Source organism: Hypomesus transpacificus, chromosome 15 (assembly GCF_021917145.1).
Source record: "Hypomesus transpacificus isolate Combined female chromosome 15, fHypTra1, whole genome shotgun sequence".
Classification (NCBI taxonomy): domain Eukaryota; kingdom Metazoa; phylum Chordata; class Actinopteri; order Osmeriformes; family Osmeridae; genus Hypomesus; species Hypomesus transpacificus.
Genome location: NC_061074.1, coordinates 758,274 through 784,046, shown reverse-complemented (window position 1 = coordinate 784,046; position 25,773 = coordinate 758,274). Strand labels below are relative to the sequence as shown.

At 47.5% G+C, this 25,773-nt stretch overlaps 1 protein-coding gene across 1 annotated transcript in view; it reads left to right on the top strand.

Moving 5' to 3' along the window:
• The first annotated feature begins 8,028 nt into the window (after positions 1-8,028).
• The window catches only part of LOC124477875 (calsyntenin-2-like), a 114,763-nt gene continuing 97,018 nt past the window's right edge, over positions 8,029-25,773 (top strand). The window contains exon 1 of the mRNA XM_047035945.1: positions 8,029-8,502. Coding sequence (XP_046891901.1) covers positions 8,436-8,502 — 67 coding nt within the window. The 5' untranslated portion in view covers positions 8,029-8,435. The remainder of the gene's footprint in view (positions 8,503-25,773) is intronic.

Sequence of the window (25,773 nt, the reverse complement as noted above, 5' to 3'; positions counted from 1 at the left end):
TGTGTGTGTGCATGTGTGTGTGCATGTGTGGTGTTTGTGTGTCTAGTTCAAATGCAGATATTGCCTCCAGGAGGCTGGTTTTCAATAGGTGGCTTATCTCTTAACTGTGTGTGTTTTGCACATTTCAGCATGTCTGAAAGAGAGAATAATTTCTCTCTTAAATATGTGCTCATAAAATCTCATGCCTCGGAGACTCGTATGAATATGCAAAAACTCCTTAACATAAATGCATACTGTAATGAGGGAATGAAGTAGGAGGAGGATGGAAGAAAATAAACACCATAAAATAAAAATGTACGTGTGGAGAGGGGGCTGGTGCTTACACACACCTCTACACGTATCTAATTACTTTCCCCACCAGTCTTTGTAGAGGTCCTTGGGGAAAAGTGCACACACTCCAACAAACAGGCATGAAAACACAGCGCTAACCTATGGAAATGAGGATGTTTATGTAGGATTAAACAATAAGGAGTCTCTACATGTCGCTGCACGCCCACCCTGCCTCGTGCAGCTCCTGTTGGGCTGGTGCGTCTGCTCGATAAGGAGGGTTGCGTGAGGAGATAAGATGGTAGGAGTAGATAGGGAACGTTCGACACAAATCCAGTTGTTTACGACACACAAAGTCCAACATCTCAAGCCAGTTGGGGTAGAGAGTAAGTAGGAGGGGGGGGGAAATAAGCAAGACAGGGTGCGGTACCGAACAAGAGTGGACAGAAAGAGGCCAGTGGGGATGGAGAGAATGAAGAACAGCGGGGGAAAGTGACAGAAGAGGGGAAAAGAGAGGGATGGAGGGAGAGTGAGAGAGGACGATTGGAACGGACAGAGGTAAGAGGGAGGGGCGAGAGAGAGAAGGTTTTTGCTTCTCAGTCCTGGTTCATGGCTTGCTTGGTTTGCTTGATGCTTGCAGATTAGACCTTGGGAATGGGAGACCGGCGGTGTGTGAGTGTGTGTTCATGTGTCAAATGTGTGGGTGTGTCTACTGCATGCATATCTGTGTGGATATGTGGGTACCTCCCTATGTGTGAGTGTGGGTCTGTACCTGCGTGTTTGCCTGTGTGTGTGTGTCAGTGTGTGTGTGTGTGTGTGTGTGTGTGTGTGTGTGTGCGTGTGTGTGTGTGAGTGTCAACATCCACGGAGCATCTGTCACCGCTGATTTGATCGTGCTGCAGTGTTTTACAATGGCTCCAGTGTGGTGGTGATCGAGCTGGTGAGCTCACCAGAGGTTGATTGCTGGCGGAGATAGTTGGCTGTGTCGCTGCACCCACCAGGCAAGGTCACTGTGACCTAGAGAGGACACTATCTCAGCAAGGTGTGACACGTGTTGGGGAGGGCTGAGGTTGCACACACACACACACAAACACACACACTCACAGACATAATCTCACCCAACAGCCATCTAATGAAAAAACAATCCATACTACAACACTAAACCTAAATCCCAGACTTTGTTGATTTAGGAATGCAATCTTCCTGTCCCCGTCTGAGAAAAAACTCTTTCCCTCTCTCCTCTCTTTCTCTCCATCCTCTCTTTCCTTCCCCCTTTTCTCCTCCTCTTTCCTCACTCCCTGAGCCTCATCTTATCGGAAACACAGCTTTCTTCCTACTTCAGTCTTCTTTCCCATCTTCCTCTCATCCCCAGTTCCCCAAACCCCAGAACTCTGTCCATGTGTCGTTTGGCTTCTGGCTACTTCATTAGAAGTCATGATTCATAAACTAGGTTCCTCTCTGCGCTCTTTGGCCTGTGCAAATCCTCCTGCCCAACCATATTTGCCCACTACATCATCTCCCTCTGTGTTCAGCTCCTCGTGTTGGACAGTAAACTAGATTACTGAAGCAGAGAGTCTATGGAGAACAGGCTTAGAATGCCACAGCCAGCAAGTCCTGTCAATAATGTATGTGCCACTCTGCCCCCCCTTACTATCTCTTCTCTCTCCCTCCCTCGTTTTTTTTCTCTCTCTCTCTCTCTCTCTCTCTCTCTCTCTCTCTCTCTCTCTCTCTCTCTCTCTCTCTCTCTCTCTCTCTCCTCTCTCTCTCTCTCTCTCTCTCTCTCTCCAAATGGCTTACCAAAGCAAGCATGGCCTCTCTTTTTGTGTGTCACTCCATCCATCCTCCCAATCTCTTTTACCATCTCTCCAGTCAGTGTCCTCTGACGTGGCGCCATGAAAGTCCCTTTCCATATGGACTGGGTTTCCTGGCTCCTGGGGGAATGTGGCGGGCAGAACACTGTGGGAGCATTCTGACAACATTGTCCAAACATCGCCAGACCCAAACCCAGACCATGGCAACTAGTAGGAACACGCATATTGCTTCATGAATTATACAATCGAGGCCCTTTCAGAAACCGAGAGTAGTTTGGATTGCCCTACCTCTTCTATACCCCGCTTCTCTCTCTGTCTCTCTTTCTCTCTGTGTTTCCCTTTATATACCTTTATTGTAGCAGCAATAACAACTCCAGCACAGTGTGGAACAATCCTACATGGAAACATGGAGATTTGACATATGTCACCACACACCTTTGACGTTTGTGTGGCGACAAGCCCACGGTGTGATCGACACCGGCAAATGGAACTCAACGGGATTGGCTGACACTATGGCAACACTTGCATACCCGTAGCCCTGCTTTTCGTTTCGGTCTCGCACTCTCTCTTCTCTTCACCCCCCTCCATCTCTCTGCCCATCCCCCCGTCTTCCTTCCTTCATCCCTCAATCTCTCTCTGTCCAACCTTCCTTTCTCCCTCCCCCTCGTTTTTTCTCTCTCTCCCTCTCCCTCTCCCTCCGTCCTTTCCCTCCCTCAGCTGTCTCCCCAGTGTGGGAGTGATTGAGGAGGTAGAGGTTTCGTCCTCCACGATCACTTCGTTAGACCCCGGCCACTGTCGCTGGTTTGCCTCATATAGATCTCCATTCGTTTTGTCAATCCAGGGAAAACGCAGCGTCTTGGGTGCCCAGTATGAGATCTCTCATTCATATCTCTGTCGGGCTGCCTCTATTTTCATCTCCTTCTCTGTTCCCCTCTTTTTTGCATCTTGATGTAGTTACACCCTTGATTGAGGGATTCATGAATAATGTAGAATATATCAGAGGGTGGGGGAGTGAAAAGGGGGAGAGGGGAAGGAAGGGGAAAGAGAGAAAGGGGGGAACAGAGATTGACAGACAGAGAAACAGAGAGACATCCTGTATATACAAACGCTGTACAGTTTGCCCTGACTTGGTCTCTTTCTATCTGTTTGTCTGTCCATTGGTCTCTCTCTACTTATATTGTACATACTATATCTGTACAAATAGAGAGAGACAAAAAGAGACAAAAAGAGAGTGAGAGCGCGGAAGAGAGCGAGAGTCTGACCTATCTTCGGTGTGCCTTCCTTCGTTTGTGCTGCAGACCATGTGCATACGTTTAAACTGTCAGTCAGTGTTATATCCGTTAAGCATAGCGTAGCTGCCACAGCCCGCAGCCCTGTGTTCTCCTGTCCTTTTCACATCGGCTCCTCTTAACGATTTACTGTGAGGCTTTGTAAATGCCACGGCTTGAATCAGCCAACCAGTATTTGGCCATGCGACTTTCGAGAAGTGAGGGAGACCGGACATGCTGTTGGGTGTAAGCTTGCAGGGGCGCTGTCCTTGGTGCTAAACTACATAATTGTTTCCCCATTGGGGTTGAAATGAGTGAGGAGCTGTCCATGGTGCTGGAATTGGTCCTGGTAATGCGGGTGTCCACTGTGCTGAAATTGGTGTAACTCTTGTGCGTCGGTGTGCAGACGCCCTCTGTGTGTGTGTGTGGGTTTGATTCCTCACAATGTGCCTGATTGATCTGTCAATGGCACTAACCCTCCCAGCCAAACCCAGCCAGTGTGCTCAATAGCAATACATATGGATGGCCTACATCCTCCCTCCATCTAATGTCCCTACCAACCTGCCTCTAATAGATAACGCTCTCCCTCTTTGGACAATAGCCTGACATGATAAGCATTGATCCGGGTGCATGGTTCAATTCCCTAATTGATGTTGTATAGGCCTTCTTCGTTGTTTCCAGAATGATCCTTCTGGTTGTGGCACTGAGCCCTAGTCTGCTGAAAAACCGCACATCCATCCTGAGCCACTGGGTTGTCTAATTCTAGCTCTATCCGTCACAGCGCCGGTCAACACTTCCATTGTACTCTTTTGTATTGGCTGGAATTACTCCAGTTCTTAAAATAGTTCCACGGAGTTGGAGGGTTACAAAGACAGGAAAACTATAGAGAGAGAGGGGGAGAATGAGAGAGAGTGAGGGAGTGAGGGAGAGAGGGAGGGAGAGAGGGAGGGAGGGAGAGAGAAGAGTAGGAGAATAATGACTGCAGTAGCATCACCAAAGGGGATGCCTATTAGGGCAGTACAGGGGAGAAATATTGGCCCGTACAGACTCCAGCAGTTTGTCCTCGTCATGATCTTAAATAGAACCAGAATAAATTATTCATAGAGTCCGTAACTGGCGATAAATGTTAGCTAGACTCTGTGGCCCATGGCCTCCAGTGGAGCACAGTGGTTTAGAGCCATACAAGTATCGACCGCAGGGTAGTAGTTAAGACACATAGTCATCACAGCACCACACGCAGCACAGTTGATAGTTTCACTGATTTGATTATGAACCATGGCCGCTAAACAACCAAATCACAACCCCAAAACAGCTAAATGAAACCTACAATTACAACCATGAAAACAGTCAAACCACAACCATAAAAGAACCTATGCACAACCAGAAAACAATTAAACCCTTCCCACTGAAAAAAAATAAACAGTGACCACTAATCAACCAAACCACAACCGTGAATCAACCGCAAGGATGGCCCAGGTCTGGGCCATTAGCGTCTGAGGTTTCCTGACTTGATAGTGAGCCGTGACACATGCTCTAGCTGGGGAGAAGGAGGCAGAGAAAGTTCCGGTGATAATTGACTGAAGGCATGCCTGGCCCATACTGATGAACACAGTGGCACTCTGCCGTGCATCTCCAAATGGCTTTAACGGGCTAATGGTGCTCGCTGGAAAATGAGCTAGCAGACAGAAGGCAGAAGTAATGTAGCTTTCCAAGCCCAACTCATTTTCTCTAAACTAAAGTGATTATCTGGACCCCCTAAGGCGGCTGGGATTGAATGTTTTACAAAGAGCACAAATAATAGAGAGAAACTAGACGAGAAGTTGGTAAAAGTTTTCTCATTCCGCCTGTGTCCAGGGGTGAGTCAGCCCCAACTTCTCATCGTGAAGATTGAGGGTTTGTTTAGGCGTGCTTAAATAAATCCGGATCCATGAGTAAGGTTATGATGGGGAACAAATCCAAACTCATCGAACCAGCACGTGAACCAATAAGCCTCCAATGTAGCGATTCAATGAAAATCCCTTCCCACGATCCCTCGCTCCCTCCCAGCTCTCTCTCCGTCTCTCTCTCCCGACTAGAGAGGGATCTGGCGTTCGGCTACATCTGAGGGTGGGTGTGGAGTTCACTGGAGGGCCTTGTTCTGAGCCTGTAGGGCTTGGCTGTAGGGCTTGGCTGTATTCAGTCTGTCCATGGCCCAGCAGCAGCATCTGCCTCCTGCCCGTGTCACACCCACCCTCCTCCCTTCTCACCCGGAGGAGAAGCCTTATGTAGTAGACGGAACAGTGGCGGATGGATGGGCGTTCAGTCATTGAATGACGCTAGTGTGTGTGTGTGTGTGTGAGGCTTGTGCGTTGAGATACTGTACACACACAGATGAGTGGAATTAGGAGGAGATAAGAATCGGTTTTCTCTTTTTATGGGGGGTGACATGAAACGAAATCTCTGGCAACGGATGATATTTCTAGAGCAAGTGTCCTGGATGAGGACATGAAGGACAAGAGACATAGCATTCCCTTCTGCCTTCTCTTCCGCAAATGCCCCCTGCCCTTCAACTGCAGAGCATAAATCTGGACGCCCAGGTCTCCAGATGCTCCCTGAGGACGTGGGGCCTTCTCCTGCTCCACACAGGAAGCCCCATGTATTATGCATGGCCATTACAGTTCTGCTTCGGAGTAGATGAGCCGTAATCCAGAAAAAAAAAACGGAACCTTCCGGACCCCTTCAGTAAGCTCTTAGTAGCTGGATGTTTCGCTGGAATGGAACGAGGCCGTGCTCCGAACACACGGAATTACCAGAGGATGACATGAAATATTCAGCGTCGTCATTCCGTCCCCCCCGTCCTCTCCTTTCCCTGCCCGTGGATCAGCTGGAGGTAGGAGTTTTCCTTTTGGAAGGACGAGAGAGGGGTCCCCTGAGGGATATTCCTGGCCCTGTTCATAGTGTGGTCCCCCCCCCCCCCCCCCAACGCCCCTCCCTCAGGGAACAGCATGACGTGCACTGACGTGGAGTCGCAAGTTTGATTTATCCTCCTGCGTTCTGTTGTGTGTCAACCGTGGAAGGTAGCTGGCCTATGTCAGCGGGAGAGATGGGAGTGAACCGATGTTTTGGTTCATGACGATAGACACGAGACTTCGGTTGGTGTGAGTTTTGTTTCAAAGTCACGCGTGCAAACACACACACACACACACACAAAGGCATCATTATCAGTGGATGTTCAGCTGTATATCACCGCAACTTGACACTTGCCCACCTCCACTCTATTTATAGGACATTGTATTGTATACTACCATGCTTTACCTTTGAGAGAGATTTAAGAGATATTGATGTTCATCCCTGCCAATGGCCGATGTAGTGGACAGCAGTACAGTGATGGTCAACACCTCCTCATTGTTCCAGTGGATAACAGGCAGAGCAGAGGCGGCTGCTGTCAATAATGAAAAGCTTCAAAGCATACTGGGCACGCTCTGAATTCTAATGCTGTTGATCAATAGCAGCCAGTAGCAACATCTAGTCCTGCTTCCTCAGATAGATACACATCTTTGTAATTACACTGAAATGGAGGCAATATTTGTCATCCCAGGCCTTCTATAACCCTGTCAGTTTTCATTTGAGGTTTAGTATATCGAACTATTACTGATAGTCTAGGATATGCAATCCATGGCCATGTGCAAACCATCTATTGTTTTTTTTTATTGGTATTGGCTGCCTGAGTCTTTGCGATTTTATCAAACTGGCTGTCCAATGAACACAAGAAAATGGTTTGCCATGTCTTGTAAAACTTCATTCTGAGACTTTTCAGAAGTTGCATAGTCATCTCTGTGAATGATTCTCCATTGATAACTGTCAATATTTCCTGAGCTTTCCAGAATATACTAGCCTTTGCCATAGAGATAGGCCAGGAAAAAAGTCCCTTTGAGATACTCAGGAAAATTGAAAAGTGTATTAATCAGATTGCTCAGCACCGGCCAATAAACAGTACCCCCCCCCCCCCCCCCCCCCCCCCCACACACACACACACACACACACACACGTACACACACACGTACACACACACAGACTCCTTAGGCTCTGCGTGCGAAGCACACAAATACAGTCTTCTATCAGCAGACGGGAAGCATACTCCACATGAAAGGACCGCTTCTGACCCGTGCTTTCCTCCTTCTACTTAATTCCCTTTCAATAGAAGTCCAGACAGTCGAGTAGACTAACCCTAACCCTAACCCTAACCCTAAGCCTATAGTACTATTTTCCAAATTGTGAACAACATTGGCTTACGTAAAGACTGTATTGTCTTCTGTGTGTTTAATTAGCTTTAAGTTGGTAAGGTAAACGAAATCGATCCCAAGAACGCATTGGCCATTAAACCAGCTGAGATAACACTTGACATTTTACCATAGTCTGTTTTGCTTGGACTATTGTGTCATCTGTAAAATACCTTTACCTCAGATTAAAACAATAACTATACTTTGTTCAGCCCATATTATGTCAACTGTACGAAAATGACACCATGGGCGATATTATCTCACTGATGAGGTATTTTTATTCAAGTGGGCAATATTATCTTACAATAAATAGTCTTACATTAGGCGGCGCAGCTGGACAGGTTAGCATGCTGACGGGAGAGTTACGTTTTTTGGGGACGGAAAGATTGGGAAAAAGATTGCAAAAGTAACTGACGGTCATAGTCGATGGGAGGGAGAGAGGAAGGGCGGAGGAAAAATTGTATCCATATTTTTCCTGCCCGTGACGTAACGGTCTGGTCCTGGGTGCCTTGCTTTCGGTCCCGTCTTATCAGAAAGCAGTTGGTTGTGCATGGAACAACATCACAGAAAGAACTGTAGCAAGTGATAGTGTAGCTACCCGATTTCTTTACACAAGAAGTCCTCAAGCTGCGCTTTCGTTTTCTAGCTTGCATTCTTCCACTCCGCTCTCTTATCTTGTCCGACATATCAGTGAGAACTGTTCTACGGCTTGAAGAATAGAAAACGTAGAGAAACGCCGATTAGAATAAGGCTGGGAAGGAGAAGGAGCGAAAGAGCGAGGAAAAGAGAGGTCACAGTGCCCCGTCTGAATTTACACCGGCACCGTGAAGATGCAGAGAATACCGGAGGTGTTGATTTTGGTGGCTTTGGGGCTGTGCTTTGCTCACACCGGCAAAGGTAGGTGAAGGGCAACTTGCACTTGCTACTTCGACCGCCCTACGTGGCGCCCATCTGTCAGTGTGCTATAGGCTATTTAAAAGGCAAGAACGACTAGTAAGAGTGCGAGAAAGTGAATGGGGTTTTAGCTGTGTGATTCAAATCAAGATTGTTCAGAGATTTTTGTGTACATTAATGAATCACAATCAAAGGCTGGCGGGTGGGTTTTGGTAGTTGTGATTGTGACAGCGCTCTATAGTGGGGCTTTCACTGGGGTGCGTCTCCCGAAGCGCCCCCGGGACATGACACTGTCCCCGGAGTGATGTCGCTAGTAAGCAACCGGATTGGGTGTAGCGTCTGTCCAAGTTTACGTTCTGCAGTGTGGTCTGTCATAATATGATACTATTTTATTGACGTTTATTGTTTAAATCTGTTGGGACCTTTGCGGTAAGAGAACTCGTGCGTTGGTTTGGGCTTTGCATGTTTAGAGGATGGATAGCATTATATTGAAAGAAAATTGGCAGAAGGTCTTGTGGTAGGTTACTAAACTCCACAATGGCTCATTGGAAACCATGGTGATAGGCTACTAATGTAGCCTTTAGTCCTATTTGATGTGAACATTTGGGTTCATAATAGAGAATAGATATACAGGTCTAATATGATTATCATCAGACTGATTTGATTTATGTTAAAGTCCTAATGGAAATGTATTGTGGAATCTTTGCCATCATAATATCGTTAGTAGCTGATTAATGTTATTGCTTGACTGCGCTCCCTTGGCGAGCTAAATATATCAGACTTGTTATTGCACAGGGACTAGACAGTCTCATGAGCGTTGTTCACGTGCCACAGGTAAACGGAGGGATCTAGCACCCGGCATCTACACGCTAATCAACTCCCTGTTGGTTATGGTGGTTGGGGACCAGAATAACAAATGTTGCACCTGTCCCTTTTGTCTGGCAACATTTGCTGTCGCCGAAGGCGCCGAAGGCGGGATCAGTTGTTTCTACCGCATTGCAAGTTTGCAAGCCCTGTTTGCTACACCCTTATGATGGGTTGACTCTATTGCTGGGTGTAGAATACTGTATGACAGCAAGGCATATGCTAATAGTGAGCTAAGGTTATTATGCTTGTGTTGTCCATGAACCGGGTAAACAGGCCCAGCTTCTGCATCATCTGCACTTTCATACGAATAGGATTACACAGATTGACCTAGTGTGGAGTGCAACAAGGACAAGTGTGTGTTTGTATGTGACGTGTAGCTACTTGTGTGTATAGGCCTACGTGTGTTGCTCCTGTTCCTGGCGCCAGGTCGTATAACATGTCAGCCCCCTATCCCACCGCACTATATTCCTACAATGTAGCCCAAGAGATAGCACATTTGCACAGGAACCGGGTTGAGGGTTTCCTCCAACTTGGCTGTGAAGTAAACAAATTACCACCGAGTCAATGGGGGTGGAAATGTGAGTGCACCACGGTCCTAATTGAGTCCCCTGGGTTCCAGCACAGCTCGGCTAAATTCGGGCGAAAATTAGAGTCCATTGTTTTGGATAGGCCTATATATATCAACTGCTGTTTCTCACGGTTTCAATTTCTATTCCAAATTATATGAGCGAGGCAGATGAAACATTTGGCCTGGAGTCATAACGTTTGAAAATAATCGCTCTTTATTTATCCGTCTGTGTAGACTTTTACTTTTAATTTCCGGAAGGACAAGTGAAATGTTAGGCCTGTATCCGTTCCAAGTGAAGAGCGGAAGTCTCTGGTACATCGATGCAAGTTGTTTTCTTCCCAACTTTGAAGCTGCTGTCGTCTTTTATTTAGCCACCGTTTTATTCCAGGAAGTGTGAGGGAGAAACTTTCTTTAATCAAAGTCATCCCATCATTTCTGCAGAACTTAGTAGCCTAGGCCTACTTCATTCGTGTGAAAAAATGTAGGCTATATCAGACTAGACTGCATAACGTAACGTTAGTGAGTGTGTTTGAGAGAGTAACCAATGTCTGTTTAGGATTTATGTTTGTATGTGCCTGCAACAGCAACCAAGTTTGCAAAACCGCAAGGAGGCAATGCCATTTACAAAGGAATTATTGCATTCACAGATGCACGCAGTGGCTCAAACGATTTCCCCGCAACCCACCGTGTCTCAGGAATTTTTGGCGGTTGAGCAGAAAGCAGCGGAGAATTTTGCCAGAGCTGCCCGGAGCATTCACTTTTGTATAATTCCAAGCAATATGAACTCTGAATTTAGATAGCTCATTATCAACAGTGTATATTTTCATTTAGCTACACACAAAGTCTGTTTTATTGGTGCAACCTTTTTCTGTTTTTTTTTTATTGTATCCTAGATGAACACAGCGTTGTTATTTTTCTATCAGCAAACATCGACGTACTTAAAATGCAATTTGAATCCTTAGAGGATACAAACTATTACTGGATAACAAGGTTTGCTCAGCTCCTGGTGTTTACTTCACAATTGCAGCGTATATGAACGCGAAACAGTCGATGAAATCGAATCATATGGCAGCCAGCTGCAATGTTTTGTGCAAAAGTTGTCTAATGTTGTATCGTGTGTTTTGAGTCATGGTTGCAAGTAAAATAGCACACAAAGTCCTACATTGACAGATTAAATATTATTATACTACACATTTCACCTGCCTAGAACACATGCACACAAGAAAGAAGATAGCTTTGTTCAGATTCTCACAGTAATCATGTTTGTGTGTGTGTGTGTGAGTGCAGGGTATTTGTGAGTGTGTGTGTGTGTGTGCACCTGCATGTGAGTGATAGAGAACGGCGGGATGTGAAAGAGGATCCCATCAGCCAATAAAAAAAGAAGTGACAAAAACAAGAAGGAGATTTATGTCCTTCTTTTCAGGGAGGAAGTGCATTATGGGAAGCTTCATAAATCCCCGTGGCGAGGTGGCGACACAGGAGGCAGCACAGATCCTGTTGGCCCTCTGCATCTGGGAAAGGCTGGGCTCGACCTGTCGTACGGCTGGGTCTTACTGATCCCAGTTACAACAACTTCTTCACTGATCTCAGCCAGTTAGTTATTTTCTCAAGTTAGGGTCTAGGCAAGGAGTACAGCTCAAACACTGATCCAGGTACAGCTCTTAGAAAGAAAGACTAGATAAGGGACTGAGCATGGAGGAGAGCTCCCCACTGCTCCCAGTTCAGACTTCTTTATCTAGGATGAGGGTGAGACGGCCAAAGCTCAGCATAGCTGAGTGTTATCTAACTGAATCCCAGAGTAGCCACCGGCTGCTCCAAACCTGGATGGTGAGGGGGGGGGGGAAGGGGTATTGATGTGACTGATCTGAGGGCAGCCAACTCTGTTATCTCGCAGCCGTGTTCGAGACAGAGGGGTGTTTCACTACTGATCTCAGACAAGCCCCTGTCCTCACCTAACAGAGGGAGTTAAAACAAAGGAATGGGGTGAGGAGTCTTTGATAGGCTTTAAGTCTCATGATGCAGGGGTGTGTGTGTGTGAGAGAGAAAGAACAGTGTGTATTTGTGTGCGTGTGTGTGTGTGAGAGAGAGACGAGAGAGAGTGAGAGACAGCCTGTGGGCATACACATCTTTGGCCCTCAGAAAACCTTGTTGGCTGTTAGGTCTTACCTATTTAACAGTGAAATCTCTCCCTTTCCGCTCTGTCTCTTCATAAGATTGTCTTGAGAGCAGAAACATAGCCCTGCGTGTGTGGCTGCTGGGTTTTCAGTACTACAAACACTGGTTGATATTGAAGTGATTTTTCTTCCCATGAGTAGTTATCAGATCTTCTCGTGTAGTGGCCCTTCGTTATTATCGGGCCTCATTAGTGGCTTGCTCTATCTCAACTCCCTGTCTCACTCTCTCTCTCCCTCTCTCTCTCTCTCTCTCTCTCTCTCTCTCTCTCTCTCTCTCTCTCTCTCTCTCTCTCTCTCTCTCTCTCTCTCTTTACTCTCCATCTCTCTCGCTCCTTACTCTGTCGCTTTCTTTCTCTTTACGCTCTGCTTCTTTGTGTCTGTATCTTGCCATTCTCTCGCTCTCTTTCTCTCCTTTCCAGTCTTCCACCCCCTCATTTGGATTCTGTGTCCCGTCTTCGGGGATGGGAATCACGGGGGGTTTAGGAATGTGTCGGAGTGTGTGTTTGGGCGTACTCCAGTTGAAGATCAACCAAGAGACTGTGGGAAAATGAGTGGGCCTGTCTTTTTCTTTCTTTCTTTCTTTCTTTCTTTCTTTCTTTCTTTCTTTCTTTCTTTCTTTCTTTCTTTCTCTCTCTCTCTCTCTCTCTCTCTCTCTCTCTCTCTCTCTCTCTCTCTCTCTCTCTCTCTCTCTCTCTCTCTCGTTCTCTCTCTCTCTCTCTTTGTCTATTTCTCACTGAGAGGTCACGGCTGACTATACTTAGCTGCAGAGATTGTCCGATTGATTTACCCCCTCAAGGGTGAAGGAGGTAACAAGGGGATAGAAAAGGAGAGAGAGAGAGAAGGTGGATAGAGATAGCGCGGGCAGAGGGATGCTTTGAAAGAATTAAGGTAAAGTCTCCCGTGTTCTTGGTGGTGGGGGCTGGGAGTGTTTAGCAGAGGAAAAGGTCTGTGGCAAGGAACGGTTAAAAGCAATTAGGCTGTAGAGAGATGGAGAGAAGCGCTTCCTGCCTGGCCTCCCTGGTCCACTCACCTTTATCCAGCAGAGAGATAGGAACAGAACACAAATCAGAAAGCCATTAGGACCTCCTTAGTGTTAGTGTGTGTGTGTGTCTGCGTGGTTGTGTTTCTGTACGCGCAACTTTTGTGTCTTTCGGTGTGCTCTAAGGTGTGTACTTGCAAATGGGTGTGTGTTCCACCAGTGCGTTGAAGATAATGAACACTAAAAGGAGTCTTTAGATCGAGGCATTTTCTAGTTGTCACGCTACGTGGACGTACATTCCAGTACCCTCACCGCAAAGTGCCCACACAGACCTCATAGGATTTCATCCCTCCAATCCCATTCTCGTCCTCATTCTCTTTCTTTCTTCAATCTCTAACTTTCACAGCAATTGTAACGGCGCACCGGCTCCATTTGTCAAAGGAGACACACACACATAAACACACACAAACACACACAAACATACACAAACACAGAAACACTCAGGTGGCGGAGTTGCTCTGAAAATCCCTCTCCGCCAGCTGAGACCAGCTGACCTCTGCGAAAATGATCAGGATGGGTGATGGAGGGAACGAGAGAGAGAGTGAGAGAGAGAGAAGAGAGGATGAGGATCAGGAGTAGATGAGGTAGATAGAGACGGGTTTTGCATTCTGTGGTACATAGAGATATCAGGGTACATGCACACACACATGCAATCATATTCACCAAAGAATCACTGAAGCCGGATGGCCAGATTCAGCACCATGGACAGATCCCAGCTCAACTGAAGTCAGGAACAGACTTTCAGCACCACGGATATCTACATCAATTTCAGTGTTTCACCACACCCACACATTAGCACACCCAGAATTAATTACGTTTATTTCACAGATATTGCAAAATAGCTACAGGTGGTGCTGAGCACATATTGAATAGAATAGCAGTAATTGGAACTTACGCGAACTCCCCCCCCCGCCCCTCCCCCCCGCCGCCACACACCCACACACACACTCACAAAGTAACAGTCCTTCTGCACCGTGATTTTGATGATCGTGTTACGTTCATATCTGCTTTCCTATCTGCGCTCAATTTCAATTAATCTGTCTATTTCCCCATGAAGGCAACAGTTGTCATTCCATATGCTGTTCACTTACAGCACGAGCAGGATGTGGCAGTCTCCCTGCTGCCAACACACACAGACACACACACACAGACACACACACACAGACACACACACACAGACACACAGACACACACACACAGACACACACACACAGACACACACACACAGACACACACAGACAGACACACGCTCACATGCAGATGGGGAGGACATACGGCCTCGGGGGTGACACAGCAGCGCCGGGTCTGCCGGACAGCTCTGCTCCCGTCTGATGTGGTGCTGACGTCTCTGATGTGTGGGACATGTGGCTTCACCCAGGGCCTGGCACCCTGCCCGCCTCGCGGCCGCCTCGCCCTCGCGCCCGCCTCGCCAGCTTCTGCCACCACTCCGAGGAGCGGCAGGTGCAGAGGTGAGACGGCTGCCAGACGTCTTCCGGGATGTTTCTTGTCTGTCACTGTCTCAGGGCTGTTTACAGCTGCGCCATTCCCCTTCAAACTATTAGTCCGATGGCGTTAGGTGGCTGAGCGGTTAAGGAATCAGGCTAGTACTCAGAAGGTTGCCGGTTCGATTGCCGCCCGTGCCTAATGACGTTGTGTCCTTGGGCAAGGCACTTCACCCTACTTGCCTCGGGGGAAAGTCCCTGTACTTACTGTAAGTCGTCCTGGATAAGAGCGTCTGCTAAATGACTACATGTAAAATGTATTATGGGCTGTGTGGTTTGTGTTCCTGTTTGTAATTGATAACGAACATACTTTTTACCTGGCTCTCCAATGAACCACTGGTGCATGTATACACACTGATCGGTCTACATGCATTGTTACTCAAGAGTGTCTTTTTAATTGTATGTTGCGTGGTTGGCTGGCAACTTCACACCAGGGGTCTGACATCTCCACACAGCTGTCGTAGGTCTGACAGTGATTGATGACTCGCAGTGTGAGGTGTGTTCGACAGCCTCGATATCTGCATTTGTTCCCACTGTGTCTCCTGGTTCACTGTGGTGCGCTGGGTGAATTCCGAAAGGCGTTTCATTCTTATTTACCAGCATATGTGTGTGTGATTAGTATGTTACAAGGGTGTGTGTTTACGTCCGTGTATATGGGTGTGTTTATGTGCAAGGGGGTGTGTTTTATGTGTGTGAGTGTGTGTGTGTGCCTGTGTGATCTCTGAGCAGATGGAGGACATAACACATTCATTCTAGAGGACAGTTGGGGGTCTTGGGGGGGGGGGCTGCTCAGATACACACCCCTACTGAGGGATAGACAAAGGGTGTGTGTGTGTGTGTGTGTTTACGTCATAAAACATACAGAAGTGAGCTGGAATCCTTCCGTTTACACAGAGTATTGATGGATGGTTCCAGCATCCACTCCCACCCTCTGGGCCATGTCTGTCTCTCCCTTAAAGAGCCGGCCGGCAGCATCCATGAATCCTGCCACTGAGATGCCTGCGCTCCATCTGTGGCCACATGTGGTGGTGGTGGTGTGATTTAGTGTGTGTGTGTGTGTGTGTGTGCTTGATTGAGTTATGGTGGAGATGTGCCTCACACTTTAAATATGTCTCTTTGATATACACGACATTACTCCACGACATCTGTCGCATGGATGTACACACGCAAACAGGCGCTCATACACACACACGCACGCGCACAAACGGACACGCGGGGTGATGTTGGTGATGCAGGTGGGAGAGGCTGCAGAGTGAACAGGTGGGACCAGTCTTCTGTGGAAGGCCTGTCACGGAGGCTGCAGTTATAGCTCTCCTCTAAGTGGGTCACTGAAACACACACGCACAGACTCACACACACACGCCCTGCCACATTCCACCTCCCCTTTCTGTCAAGGTTCCCGCTGGTGGTTGCACAGACCTAGTAATTGCACATGCGGGCATGTGCGAGCTTGTGTGTGTTTGTGCGCGCGCATATGCTCACACATTCCTCACTGCGGCGTGCTCGCGCATATGTTTGTTGGTGTGTGTGTGTTTGTGTTCGCACAGGTGCCTACGTGCGCATTTCTGTCATTGTTGCTACATGCGTATGCATGCGCGTGCGTGTGTCAGATCCCAGAGGAGGGGAAACCACTGCTGTGGGAGCTCATTTTTAACGGGACGCTCAGGGCCTCATTTGTCCCTGTGTGTTTCAGGAGACCAACCCTCATACTACTCCTCTCTCTCTCTCTCTCTCTCTCTCTCTCTCTCTCTCTCTCTCTCTCTCTCTCTCTCTCTCTCTCTCTCTCTCTGTCTCTGTCTCTGTCTCTGTCTCTCTCTCTCTCTCTGTCTCTGTCTCTGTCTCTGTCTCTGTCTCTGTCTCTGTCTCTGTCTCTGTCTCTGTCTCTGTCTCTGTCTCTGTCTCTGTCTCTGTCTCTGTCTCTGTCTCTGTCTCTGTCTCTCTCTCTCTCTCTCTCTCTCTCTCTCTCTCTCTCTCTCTCTCTCTCTCTGTCTCTGTCTCTGTCTCTGTCTCTGTCTCTCTCTCTCCCTTCTCCATCTCACCTGCTCGCTGTTGCTTATAGATAGACACAGAGAGTAATCCAGAGATATAGTGGAGGAGACAAGGAGCGAGAGGGAGACAGATTGGAGAGAGACAGCAGGGGGCTGAATACATAATAGCATATTTAACTCTGCAATTGTGGAGTGATGGTGGCATCATTTTTTGTTTGACACTGGGATTAAGTTGTAGTTGTGAGATTATGGGATTCAAATCAACCTGGCCTGTGGATTGAACAGGGCTTGTACTATAGATTGCTCCATAACGTAACCTTCTATGCCATACACGGCACGTTGAGTCAATCATGTGGATTAAATTACATGGAAGGAACTTTCAAGGATATCTTGTTGTCCTTTATTTAAATGTAGTAATCTGTATTATTTCAGAACACTGTTTTTTATAAACTGCTGTTACATACATTATTGGACCCCATTCCTAATGAAATGTGCACGTATGTACAGTATATATGAGTGTTTAGTGCATGGTTGTTTATATATAAATGATTCTGTTCTAATCCTAATCCCCGTCTTTTGTCAATATAGTATATGTTCAGTACTTACAGTGTGAGTGTCGGGTGACATACAGAACTTATGTTATTTATGATGTGTTTGTCCATGTTGTACCTTGTGTCCTTCATTTATGTGAGAAGAGTTTGTGTGTGTGTGTGTGTGTTTGTATGTTTGTATCAGAAGCAAGGCTGTAGACCTGTCCTTCTCGTTTCTGCTTTAATCTGGGTCACACTGTAATCCCCCCCTTGTCTCTCATGCCCCCTGTCTTTCACCCTCTCTGTCTATCTTTCTCTTTCTTTCATGGACAAATCACTTCTTGTATTTGTTCACTTTCCCCCTCCCTCCTCCCTCCTCCCTCCCTCCCTCTCTCTCCCTCTCCTTCTTTCACCCTCCCTCCCCCTGTGTCATGCTGTCTCACATCCACAACCTCCACCCTCTCCCTGTTCCCCCCCCCCCCCCTTCTTTCCTCCCTTTTTCTCGCGTTTCTTCCTCCCTGTCATGTTGCTCTCCTTCTTGTTGTTCTTTCATGTGCCCTGCTTGTCAGTGTGTGCTGCCGTCTTCCTCCCTCTGGCTCCCCCAGTAGATGGAGCCAGCTATAGTATTAGCGCCGGGCTAATGACTAGCACTGAGGCTTAGCTAGGTCTTATCACAGTGTTCTCTCCTCCCCCCTCAGGACCTCTTTCTCTTTCGCTCTCTCGCTCTCTGTATTTCTCTCTCTTTCTCTTTCACTCATGCACTCTCACTCAGACACACACACACACACACAAACACAAAGGGGATCATCTTTCCCTGCAGGTCTGTTTTGTGTAACACTGGTGAATGTAGGTAGGATTGGAGGGTTGGAGCTGAATGTTTCATCAGCCTGAACGTAGTTCGCTCCGTTTAGTAAGGAGGCAGGGCTGCATCAAGGCTGAAGTCACCCAGGAGATGGTGCAGGAAGCCCATTGTGTAGACACACACGCGCACACACACACAGAAATACATACGCGCGCACACACACACACATAAACACATGCATGTACACACACACAGCTCTTTTTCCTACCTTGCTTTCTGTCACTCGCTCAGTCTGTCTCGGTCCACACACACACGCGCACACGCACACCCCCTTTTGCATCAGGGTTGGAAGCTAATAATAGGCTTGTGAGTCATTAGGCCCCATATTCATTCATTAAGCACACTGGGCCAGTTGGCAGGAGAAGAGTGGCTCATTTAATTGGATTTGGGCGTTGTCTCTTCTGACCCTCTCTCCTTCCACCCTCTCACCCTGGCCTCCCCTCCCCTTGCCCTCCATTTGGATGCCGTGGCAGGTGTATGTGTGTGTGGTGTGGCTGTGTGTGTGTGTGTGCAAAGGTGGCCACTAATAAAACGGCAACGGCCTACTTACATAAACTGCCACTTTGCTCTGTGCTCTGTGTGTTTACGAAAAGTGTGTGTGTGCGTGTGGGGGGGGGGGGGGGGGGGTAAATTGTATTTGTTTATTGAAACAACACAATCTAGTCAAACTAAATGAGCTTTATTGCCATTTATCAGAATGGTTATAAAAAACGTTTTACATCCATTTCACACTGTGGTCTGGTTGCTTTCTGTTGCTTGTTAACTGGCAGGATGGATACTGGTGCTCAATCACACACAACCAATAAGATCTTGCCACATAGCTATACTATATTTATGTTTTATTTTCAGAAATCAAACCATCGACTGGTTAATCCCAGAGCACAAAATACTGTAACTTTATAAAATACTTATACTTATGTCTGGCACTTGAATGCCTGTAAGTGTGTTAGTGTGTGTGCATGAGTGTGTGTGCGTTTGAATAGAGGTGGTTATTTTACCTTGTCGGTGTGCTTGCGTGTGGGTGTCTTGGAGTGTGTGTAAGGTTATGTGTGCATGCTTGCATGTGTGTGTGTGTGTGTGGTCTCCCAGTAGATGGCCCCTGGCCCCTGGAGTTCTCATTACAGTGAGAGTGGATGGCAGGGCCCTGCACTAACATCTGTCTCTAAGAGCTGGAGCGTACACACACACACACTCACACACACACACACACACAAGCATGCACATAAATATACACACCACCCAGACACACAACACCACTGCAAAACATCTATGTAAAAACAGACCATAATATCTGTACAATCTTTCAATAGAATATATATATATATATATATATATATATATATATATATATATATATGACCTTGATTGGCCCAGGCATGGGCCAGTTTCAACCAGATGAGCGTGGCGGTTGTCATCCATAAGACTTAATAGATACGTCCATAAGAGACTTCATCCAGACCCATTCCCACACACTCCAGCCTCTAAAACATAATCATGCACACACACACACACACAAACACACACACACACACACACACATAGATGCACACACACACACACACATACACACACACACACAGACATATATGCACACACACACACACACACACACAGACATAGATGCACACACACACACACAAACACACACACACACACACACACACATAGATGCACACACACACACACACACACACAAACACACACACACACACACAGACATAGATGCACACACACACACACACACACATACAGACACACACACACACATATATGCACACACACACACACACACACACACACACACACACACACAGACATAGATGCACACACACACACACACATACACACACACAGACATAAATGCACACACACACACATACACACACACAGACATAGATGCACACACACACACATACATTCTTTAGTGCTGCCAACATTATACCTTTTGTAGGTGCGCCATTCATCTAAAGCCTGGTGGTAACACTGGCATTGCCAACCTTTAAAGGTGTGTGTGTGATTGTGTGTATTTCTGTGTGTGTCTGGCATTCTGCTGGACACTGGTCCTTATAATGGGACACCTGCTGCTAAGGGGCATGTGAACAGGCTGTTTGTGTAAGTATGTGTGTACGGTTAGATCGCCAAAATGTTCCCTTTGTACACACACAGTCTTTGAGTGTGTCTTTGTGCTTGTGCTGTTTGCTTTCTCACCGTACATGAGGTGTGTGTGTGTGTGTATGAGTTGCCAGCCTTCATCCACATGTCCTCTGGTGATTTACTGCGTGTGTATTTACAGTACTGTAAATGTGTGTCTGTACAGTACTGTATGTATGTATGTATTGATATAAGATACAGTGAGAGTCAGAAAGAAACCCTTATCTGCCTGCTCTCTCTAGGTTTGTGTGTGTGTGTGTGTGTGTGTGTGAGTGTGTGTGTGTGTGTGGACCAGCCCTGCCTTTCTCTGCCCCCTCTCTGGGAGTCTTTCCCAGCCTTTCTCCATCTGTTTGTTTATGAGCAGCTCTCCCCTGCTGGGAACAGACGAGAACGGAGGCCACCTGTGGAGGGGGGCCACAGAGCCCCAGCACCGACGCTGAACCCCCCCACCCCCCGCCCACCCCCGCCCTGCGAGACCAGCACACGCGCACGCACGCACGCTCGTACATACATACACAGACACACTACACAAATGTGTGTGTATGCGCACACAACAGGCGCAGACACACACTCATGCAGTCCTTTCGTACAATCACCCTGAGCTCCCACTGCTCGTGCACTCACGTCTTATTTACTTACGTGCTGCTGCTGCTGTGTGTGTGTGTGTGTGTGTCTGTGTGTCTGCTTCACCAAGAAGCAAATGACTTTGTCCTCGGCTGGGTGGGTAATTTTCCAGGGGCGTTGGTGCTTTCATCCATGTATTCTCCTGGGCAAGTCTGTTTATGAAACAACATCATAATCACGCCTGCCATGGGGTTTTTCCATTCTCCACACCTTGGGGACTCTCCTCTCCTGTTGCAGATGCTGCTAAATGATGAACAGAATGAGGATGAAAGATATAAAGCGAAGGAAAGAGCTGGTGGGAGTGAGAGGATGGGAGAACGCCGTGCGACCGATTGGGGAGAGAGAGAGTATGGGGACTTTGGAAGAAGAGAACGGAAAAGGGGGATCAGGGTGAGCTGGTCATGAAAGTGGAGGAACGGCGAGAGAGGAGGGAGGAGGAAGAAGAGCTGAAGAGAGATGCTTCCTTTCCTCATTAGCAACCCTCTTGTAAGACATTCATTTTCGACTGGAAAAAGAAACGTCAACTGTCATGTGTGTGGATTATTTAGCAGGTGTTCTGTAATGAGTATTGGAATGAGCAGGGCACCTTGGGAAATGTATGCTAACACACGTACCAGAAGCACACAAATCCCTATAGCAGCATTATACGGAGGTGGAAATTGATTGAAACTACAACTACCATCATTCCCCTGTATGTTGAGACACGGATAAGGCGGGGAGTGAGGTGGGCAATGCAGGTGAACCATGGTGCCTCATGCATATTAAATCTGGGATGTATACAGACAAAGCTAAAACACAAACTCAGACACATGCTCACAATCAATGAGTCACTCCCTAGAAAGGTTGGGCTCTACTTTGGATGTGTCTGCTTGTGTTACCAATCACATTTTCATTTTCTCTCCTATCTTTCTCTACATGTGTCTTCACATGTAGAGAAACCCCTCCCTCCCTCTCCTCATTGGTAATCCAGGACTGAGCAGAGGTTGTCTTTTCCGTAGCACAGTCTGCTGAGCACAATGCATTATGACTTGCCAGAGAATTTTCGCTTTCTTTTTTTTTATCACGCGGAAAAAGTTATTACGATTTCGGCTTTTACCGCGCCGGGTCATGAAATTCATTTTTTTCTCTCTCTCCGCCTCCTGTCAGTGTCATGGCCAAAGTCAGCCGATATCCAAGGTCTTTCTGAACAAATACCTCTAATGAAATGCCACAAGGAGGAAGGAGATGGTGGTTTTACCAGAGGAGGATTTGAGGAGGGGGCTTGAGAGATGACAGTGTACTGTTTTACTGGTATCCTTCACACCAGTCATTCTGTCTCAACCTCGTGTCTATCAGTTGGGTTTATAGACACATGGAATCATGCTCATAAACTCCTCTGGGTGGGAAGTGCTGAGGGACTGGTGTGCGCCGTGGAGGCGGAGTTAGCGTTTGGTGCGTGTGTGTGTCACGGGCGGGGGTTGTGTGTGTACAGTACACTGTATGTGTGAAAGAGAGGTTGGTTGTGTTTCTGACTGAATCCCTCTCTGACTTGGGAACGCGTGACATGTGATCATATCGTTTCAACTGTTGCACCATGTTTCAAAGCATCAGGATTCCCCCCCCCCCCCCCCCCCCGGTTTTATATCCTGAGCTGCAAACCAGGTTTCCATTCCCTTTTCTTTTCCCTACTAGTCTCTCTCCTGTTATTCTCTCTCCCGGTAGTCCCCCCTTCTCTCCACCACCTCTGCTCTCGAAACACACGGCCACCTCGCCAAGCACAGACTCACAGTTTTCTCTGTGTGGATCTATTGTGTGTCAGATGTGAAGGCCACCATCTCGCCTTCTCTTAGTGGATGGACACGCTTCTATTAGCAACATTGGCTGCTAGGGGCAACCGCCCGGCACCATGGGATGGGAATGCAGCCCGTGGCTGTGTGGGCGGCAGCCAATCTGTCGCCTGTTTACTAGACGTATCCCTCTCTCTCCGCCTCGAAAAACTCTGTCTTCCTCCATGCACCCGGGCCATTCTGCCTCTATGCCTCTCTGCCTCCCTGTCTGTCTCCCTCCTGCATGTCTATTGCTCTGTCGTTCCACCCTCCGCGCCGCCCGCTGCGCATTGACGCGAGCTGCCTAGACGAACACGCCATCGATCGCGCTAATGAGAAGCATGATGGGCCTATCGGCACGATGATGTCACCGGGCCAAGACGGAGAGACTCTGACGCGTCCGCCTGCCCGGCCCCTCCCGTCTGCGCCCCCTTAAAGACAGCCAATAGTATCGATCGATCACTTAAGTGTCACTTTTCTACCATTGATCCTCTTCTAAGTCTGGCTGTCGACCAGAAAACCACCTCCGATTGAGAGCATCCCGGCTGAAGAGCCAGCAGTAACTGGACAGGGAATACAGACCGCTAAGTGTCCCTTCCCTCCCTAACAACCAGTGTTTAAGGTCATTTTGGGGCCAGCACGGTTATCAGTTAAAACTCCATCGCTTATGGGCGCCTTTGTGACAAACGGCGTCTACAGCGCCTATAGGAAATCAATGGCCCTCCATCCCAGTGAGGCGGGGCGAGTCTAAAAGCATTTCCATCTGGCTTTTTAGCTTCCATATTAATCTTTCAGCAGCTGACTCCTCTTCTCTCTCCGTGTCTGGGTAAAGTGGCTGGGAGCTTTTCTCACCAGCCTCTCCCTTTTTAAGAGCCTCATCAACAGCCATTCTTGTCATGTGATTCCTAATACGGCAAATGGAACTCGTCCGACCAACCTTTTCATTCTCTGACCTGTCACCGACCTGTCACTCATCCTGGGCTGGATCTCGTATCTTCGAGATGCCGTGTCACTTCAGACTTCTGCCCGGAACTTTCTTAGAAGCAATCCTGCTCCCTACTTGAACTATTCAGCATCAAATGCTGCATGTGGTTCCTGCTGTTTTTGGGTTCTGGCCCCTTTGAGACTTACTGGTTAGTCCCTGGAAAATGTGTTGCTGCTCCACCGGCTGGTATCTATGCCTTGGCAGTGAGTGGTTACATATGGAAGGATCTAGCCAATGGATGGCTTGGCTTGGAGGGATTTTCACACTTCCTCACTCTGGGATGAATGGCATAATCCCCAAACGAGTGCATCGCTAGGAAATCCTTTCTGGAATATTCCGTGTTGTTGCTGCCGCTGGTGATGTGCAGCATCTGTCTCTTCTGAACAGAGGAGCGCATGCTCACGGACTTTACCATCATGCAGACGCTGTAGCCCGGGGTGCTGTGGAGCATCTGAATCCGGCGTTTACCGGTTTGAAACCAAACATTTAGCAATATGTCGGTACAACATCAACCATTCAAATGTATGTCTTCAACATAAGAGGCTGATTCGTTCAAACAAACACAAAAAAGGAACGTTAAGTTGATGATTTGTTAGTAGCAAGTGTCCTAGTTATTGTGCGGACTGTTCTAGATGGGGTTGGTGCTGCGGCTCCCTGAGGATGGGCCTGTCTGGCTGCAGGCTGCAGCTGAGCTGTCCGAGGGATCTGGTGATACTAGGTCGTCACAACAATGTTTTTCTGTTGCTCCACGGTTACGGTGACGCGACGGGGGACAGTGACAGCGCCGTGACCAGGGGTGACCAGGCTGTGACCAGGGGTCTAAATGCAGCTGGACCCCAGGGAAGAAACCTCGCGGTCCGACCTGTCTCTCCATGTCGGAACAGGACTGGTTTGTTATTGCGGGCTAAAAATAAAAGTCTTTGACCTTAGCTCTGCCGCAGGAGTGGAGTGTGAGACAGAGGGGAATGTTGGACAAATGATGGAGAGGTAGATGAGATGTGGGGTGGGGAAAGAGAGAGAGAGAGAGAGAGAGAGAGAGAGAGAGAGAGAGAGAGAGAGAGAGAGAGAGAGAGAGAGAGAGAGAGAGAGAGAGAGAGAGAGAGAGAGAGAGAGAGAGAGAGAGAGAGAGAGAAGGAAAGGGAGGTGGAGGAAAAGATGGATGGAGATTAGCCAAATGAGAATGAATGGAGAGGATGGAGGAAAAGAAAAGGCTGCAGACATGAAAGCCTTTTGGAAAGAATTGGAAAGGAACAACATGACATACTGTGTGCATGTATTTCACTGAGTCCGTGTTTGATAGAGATTGCTTAATGTTTAGTTATTTTCTCTGTTGGCACCGGGTGGGTGGCTGATTTGTAAGTAGCGTCTAGTCAAAGAGCAACGGAATCAAGAGGAAGGTGGGTTTGAAACGAAGAATAGAGAGAAGGTACAGTCTTTAAAAAAAAGTTATCTGTTTTGGAAAATGACCCCTATTATCTCTTTGCTTATTTGTCGCATGGATTTCTGATGCTGCCTTCAAAGTGAAATGAAATTGAATTAGGCCAAGTCAATTCACAAAGGCCTGATTTTGCATGGCCATTCTTTTCAATCGCAGACAGCAAATGGTCATCTTCATGTGAAACACAAAACAAAGTTGCTTTGCAAAAAGCTGCGGCTGCGAGATTTAGTTTGTGAACGTCGCGTGAAAACATTCCGCATTGTGAATGTCAGGGGTTTTTACGACGATTGAAGGCTATGTGTTTGTGTGTCTGTGTTCACGTCTCGTGCGTTACATCCACCCTTTGTAGGAGCGACTCGGTGTCATAAATTGAACTAACAAGCCTCTTGTCATCTCCAATAACACATAACAGCTGCGCACCAGCCGACGCAGCCACACCTCCCACGCCGTTACTGATGGAAAACACAATTAACCTATCCCTCAGCCAACACCTTGCCAATCACGTTGTTGCCAACTCCAACCACCGTCGTAGTCTCGTTAATGCTGCGTTTTCAAGCGCACACTGTATTTCTCAACCTTGTCTTATTGTTGCTACGAAACAACAGCGTGTTCAAAAGATCTTTCAAGGAAGATGAAAAATCTGTCAGAGCGTAGAGTAACGTCTACATTGAGTTACGTATAGCCCTATTTAAAGTGAGAGTTGGCCGCATGTACTGAACACTATTGTCAGAACTGACGGAA